Here is a 5,678-nt window from a genome sequence, read left to right as displayed (position 1 = left end):
GTGAGTTCTCCTTTGGAGGCAATTAGGCTGGATAGGAATTGGATGAGTTCAATCAAGAAAGGCTAAATTGTCATCAGAATTTGTGGTATCTATCTTAAAGATTTGTTGTTGATATATATGTTGATGCAAGTTTCTAATTGTAATGAGTGTTATTTAGTCAGACTGACATGATCTTAGACCTGAACCTTGTATGTTTAGCGGAACAATATATGCAAAAAACAAGTATTCCCGTCACGCCCTGATTCTGAGTCATGAGGAGGTGGTGTATTGCTATTTTCATATATGTCATACAGTTTTCGACCGAGTTAACACATGCTTATAGAGATATGGGTTGAATATGTCTACGAGTTGCACTATAGTTGCATTTGTAATTAACGGTAGGTTGCGTGTTGAAGTCGAATACCCGTAACCTAGGCTAATATATAAAGGTACTGACAGTAGGCAAAAAAGGACTAGATACAAGCTACGTTAGACGTATCATTGTGTTTTCTGGTACGGTTCGGTGGGGCTGGACCGGCGTGGCATTATAGATCTGAAATATATGTATCACCGTTGCGGGTTATCGTCGAGGGTATTATGATTGTGCTTGGGGAGCAGCGCCCATTAAAAATGGGCCGCAGTTGATCATTAATAACGTTGTCAAATCTTGTTAGCTTACTGTGATTGCTTTTCCTCGATAGATTGATTTAGCACTTCCAACGATAACACATGTTAAACAAACTTTTCTTTCACAATTTCACTTACGGGTACATATAGATACGGTTAGCCGCAACACAGGCGGTACCACATTTTATTAGACACCACAATAAGACACTTTTACGTATACATACCTCGGACCGGACTACTGCGTGCGTTCATGGCAGGCAGGGAAGCTGAGGATGCACGAGACCAAACACTTACATGGAACGGAACGGAGACTCGTATACAGTACGTATGTATATAGGTGCATGGAGCGTATGGATACGTTCAGCGGGGGCAGGTGAAGCCGGGAGGGCAGGTCTTGCCGCACTGGTTCAGGAGGAGGACGATGTCGGCTGTCAGGTTGAGGTTGATCACGCCCAGGATGTTGGCCCGGATGGCCGTGCAGAGGCACACGGCGGCGTCCAGGTCGGCCAGCCCGTGCAGCAGTGGGCAGCACTGCTCGTTCGACGGCACGCCGTGGTGTAATTTCAGCAGGTTCAGCACGTCGGCGCACACGCCCAGCGTCAGCGTGTTGATCGGGCAGGTGCCGCCGCTAGTCGCCGGCGGTGGTGGCGACGGGGTCGGGCAGTGGGGTCCGCAGCCGTGCACGGCGGCAATCATCAGGCTCAGGGCAACGAACAGGACGACGAGCTTCTTGGATGATGGCGCCATTGCTACAACCTTGTTCGAGTAAAGCTAGAGCTAGCTCGTGATCTCGATATTGTTGGATGTGGCTAGGCTTTGTGTGATGATCTTGTGCTGGGTTTGGGATGGTATTTATAGCCCGATTGCACATGCACAGTAGCGTGTAGATGTCACGATCGATCGATTGTGCTTGACTCCAGCTACATTCTAACCTAAACTACAAATTTGGTACTAACATACGTACGTGTACACTTATAGACTCTACGGTTCTCTGCGCGGCATAACAAACAAAAGGTTCATTTAATTAGAGCGTGATCTACGCCAGAATTTCCCTAGAGCTCCATACATACGTACTCTGGATGGACTTTGCTATTTTAAAACAAGCTACGCACACAGAATAGTAGAATACGGGCAACTCTTGCGCTGGTTTTCATGCCGGCATAGACACGCGTACGTACAGCGCGTGGTGGCATACGATACGATGGAGGCCGAGCGCGCGAGCTTGCGTATTATATGCATTTCCTAAGGGAGCAGAAGAAGTCAACTATGTTAGACCAAACTTTGTACAAATCTGTATGAGCCTAAGGCAACCCGCATGGTGTAGTACACCACCGGGATTGACCTCCAACGGCTACATACAGATTGCCCAGATTCTCTCCTTTCCTTTCTTGCTCCTTCCATGTATTTCCTAGTTTATTTCCTTTCCATGTAAGTGCCACGAATGGGGCTTTTCCATTCCATATAAACATGCAACCGACCCCTCAACAGGGCAGTCGTTTCCCTCAAATTAACATGGTACCAGAGCTAGCTCTTCCATCGACATCCAACTAGAAACCATCGACAAACAAGAAAATACATCGTTTCTTCCTCCCTCCCTCCCATGGCGTCATCCTCCATGGCCCTGGCGGCGGCTCTTGGAGCTCCTCCGTCCGACAAACTCACCCGGGAGAATCATCTCTTGTGGAAGGCTCAAGTTCTTCCCGCGCTGCGAGGAGTGCAGGTCATGGGGCTGCTCGACGGCTCCGACCCGGCGCCCGCAAAAACAATGGAGGTTGAAGATGAGGAAAAGAAGAAAATCATCGTCCCCAATCCCGCCTATGGCGTGTGGATTTCGAGGGACCAGCAGGTCGTAAGTTATCTGCTCAAAACTCTATCTCCTGATGTGCTCGCCGATGTTCTTGCTTTAGAGCATGCAGCCGAGGTTTGGAAGACAATTGGAGATATTTTCTCCGCCCAATCCGCAGCCCGGGTTGGGATGCTGCGTGCAGCTCTCACCAACACGAAGAAGAAAGACCTCACCGCCGCCGTCTACATCGCCAAGATGAAGGGCTTCGCCTCGGAACTTGCAGCCGCGGGGCGGGTCATCTCCGACATCGAGCTCAAGGAATATCTCCTCGCTGGTCTGGCCGGGGAATACAACGCCCTTGTCTCCTCCATCGACGCCAACCCCGCTACCACCGCCGCCGGTGTGTGCAATCAACTCATGGCCTACGACTATCGCCAAGAGATGCTCTCCGAGTCGGAGCATCCCAGTGGCGTCTTCACTTCATCGGCAAACGCTGCGGCTCGCGGTCGTGGCTCGCGCCCCGGACAAGGGGGCGGCTATCGCCACGGTCCCTATGGCGGCAACAACAACTACGGCAACAACAACTACGGAAACAACAACTATGGTGGTGGCCGCCACCAATCACGTGGGTGCCCTCCACGTCGTCAGGATGCTCCGGAGCATGCTCGTCGTCCGTCGCACAATGGGGGGCGTGGTCGTGGTCGTGGTCATAGCCATCGCACGCCCTCCCCTTATCAAGACGTCACATGTCAAATTTGCACGAAGCACGGGCACCCCGCCAACGAGTGTTGGTGGCGCTACGGTGATGATGATGACACACAAACTGAAGAAAAAGGTGCGCACATGGCCTCCTATGGTGTTGACACAAATTGGTACATGGACACGGGTGCCACTGATCATATCACTAGCGAATTGAGCAAATTGTCCACTCATGAACACTACAAGGGGCACGATTGATGACCCACAAGTATAGGGGGTGTATCGTAGTATCTTCGATAAGTAAGAATGTCGATCCCAACGAGGAGCAGAAGGTGTTGACAGGCAGTTTTGATGAAGGATTCACTGTAAATGCTCACAGACAAGTATTCAGGGGGTTTTGATGTAACAGATGAATAAAGTACGAGTAAGTAAAATGCGAGAGAAATAATTGCAGCGAGTGGCCCAATCCTTTTTAGCACAAAGGACAAGCCGGTTTGTGTACTTATAATGACCAAACGTTCTCGAGGACACACGGGATTTTAGTCTAGTGCTTTCGCTACATACGGTTGATTAATCTTCATTGTTTTGATAAGTGTTGTGTGGGTGAACCTATGCTAATGTACCGCCCTTCCTAGGACTAATACATACTTGTGATTATACCCCTTGCAAGCATCCGCAACTACAAGAAAGTAATTAAGATAAATCTAACCACAGCCTTAAACTCTGAGATCCTGCGATCCCTCCTGCATCGATATACCAACGGGGTTTAGGTTTCTGTCACTCCGGCAACCCCGCAATTGGCAAACGAGTACAAGATGCATTCCCCTAGGCCCATAAATGGTGAAGTGTCGTGTAGTCGACGTTCACACGACACCACTAGAAGAATAACACCACAACTTAAATATCATAACATTGAATATTACTCAACCATAGTTCACTACTAACAATTAGACTTCACCCATGTCCTCAAGAACTAAACGAACTACTCACGAGACATCATATGGAACATGATCAGAGGTGATATGATGATGAATAAAAATCTGAACATAGACCTTGGTTCAATGGTTTCACTCAATAGCATCAACAACAAGTAGAAATCAGTATCGGGAGAGTTTCCCCTATCAAACAATCAAGATCAAACCCAAATTGCTACAGCGGTGACGATGTCCAGCGGTGGAGATGGCGGTGATGATGGTGGAGATGATGATGATGGTGATGGAGATGATGTCCAGCTCGATGGCGGTGACGATGGCGTCGATTTCCCCTCCGGGAGGGAATTTCTCCGGCGGATTCCTGCCCGCCGGAGAGCTCTTTTCTCTCGGTGTTCTCCGCCCCGCGAGGCGGGCTGTAACCCTTCGTGAGGATTCCTCTCGTGGCTTAGGTCTTCGGGACGAAGGGTTTCGCGAAGAAAAGGAGGCGAAAGAGGCCGAGGGGCCCCACACCACATGGTGGCGCGGCCAGGCCATGGGCCGCGCCACCCTATGGTGTGGGCCCACCTTGGGTCCAGCTGGCTCCCCCTTCTGGCTTCCTCCGTCATCTGGAAAAATAGGATTTTCTGTAAAACTTCCTTCCACAGTTGATCTTCCGAAATATTGCATCCTGACGGTGCTTTTTCCAGCAGAATCCTGGCTCCGGTGCTCGATCTCCAAATAATCATGAAACATGCAAAATAGATGAAATAACATAAGTATTGTGTCCCAATATGAAATATATCAATGAATAACAGCAAATTATGATATAAAATAGTGATGCAAATTGGACGTATCAACGATCAAGTCCATAATGCTAGTGGTCAAGGTATGGCAATTAAACATATTGGTCATTCGATTTTGCGCACCCCTCATAGCTCCATTCATCTTCGTAATATTTTACATGTTCCTAGTGCATCCAAAAATTTACTCTCCGCCCACAAAATTGCACTTGATAATAATGCTTTTGTCGAGTTTCACCCGTTCTTCTTTTTGATTAAGGATCAGGCCACGTAGCAAATCGTGTTTAAGGGCCCATGCCATGGTGGCTTGTATCCCCTTGTGCCCATCTCTACGGGGTCTCCTAAGCAAGCTTTCGTCACCATCAAGCCGTCTTCATCTACATGGCATTGCCGACTCGGACATCCCTCTTCATTTGTTGTTCAACAAATTCTTCGCCGAAATAATCTTCCCCACTCCACTGAAATAAATCCATATGTTTGTGATCCATGTCAACAAGCCAAGAGCCACCAATTACCATATCCGCTTTCTACTAGTGTCTCCACGGTTCCTCTAGAACAAATTTTTTCTGATGTTTGGGGTCCTGCACCCACCTCTGTTGGAAAACACTCGTACTATGTAAGCTTTATTGATGATTTTAGCAAATTTACATGGATTTATTTGCTTAAAAAGCGTTCTGATGTTTATCAAGTTTTTCTCAATTTCCAACAACTAGTTGAACGAAAATTTAACCGCAAAATAATTACTATGCAAACTGATTGGGGTGGTGAATATGAAAAACTCAATTCTTTCTTTCAAAAAGTTGGCATCACTCATCACGTGTCATGTCCTCATGCACACCAATAAAATGGTTCCGCAGAACGCAAACATCGACACAT

At 47.9% G+C, this 5,678-nt stretch overlaps 1 protein-coding gene across 1 annotated transcript; it reads right to left on the bottom strand.

The window, feature by feature from the left end:
• Positions 1-966: 966 nt before the first annotated feature.
• LOC124694309 (cortical cell-delineating protein-like) lies at positions 967-1,353 on the bottom strand. Its single transcript, XM_047227306.1, has one exon. It carries the CDS (start codon positions 1,351-1,353, stop codon positions 967-969), a length of 387 nt encoding a protein of 128 aa, XP_047083262.1.
• Between the last annotated feature and the right edge of the window lie 4,325 nt (positions 1,354-5,678).

The sequence above is a fragment of the Lolium rigidum genome, chromosome 3 (genome assembly GCF_022539505.1).
Source record: "Lolium rigidum isolate FL_2022 chromosome 3, APGP_CSIRO_Lrig_0.1, whole genome shotgun sequence".
Taxonomy (NCBI): Eukaryota; Viridiplantae; Streptophyta; class Magnoliopsida; order Poales; family Poaceae; genus Lolium; species Lolium rigidum.
The sequence above is the reverse complement of the archived record's forward strand: the minus strand, read 5'-3'. Positions and strand labels throughout refer to the sequence as shown.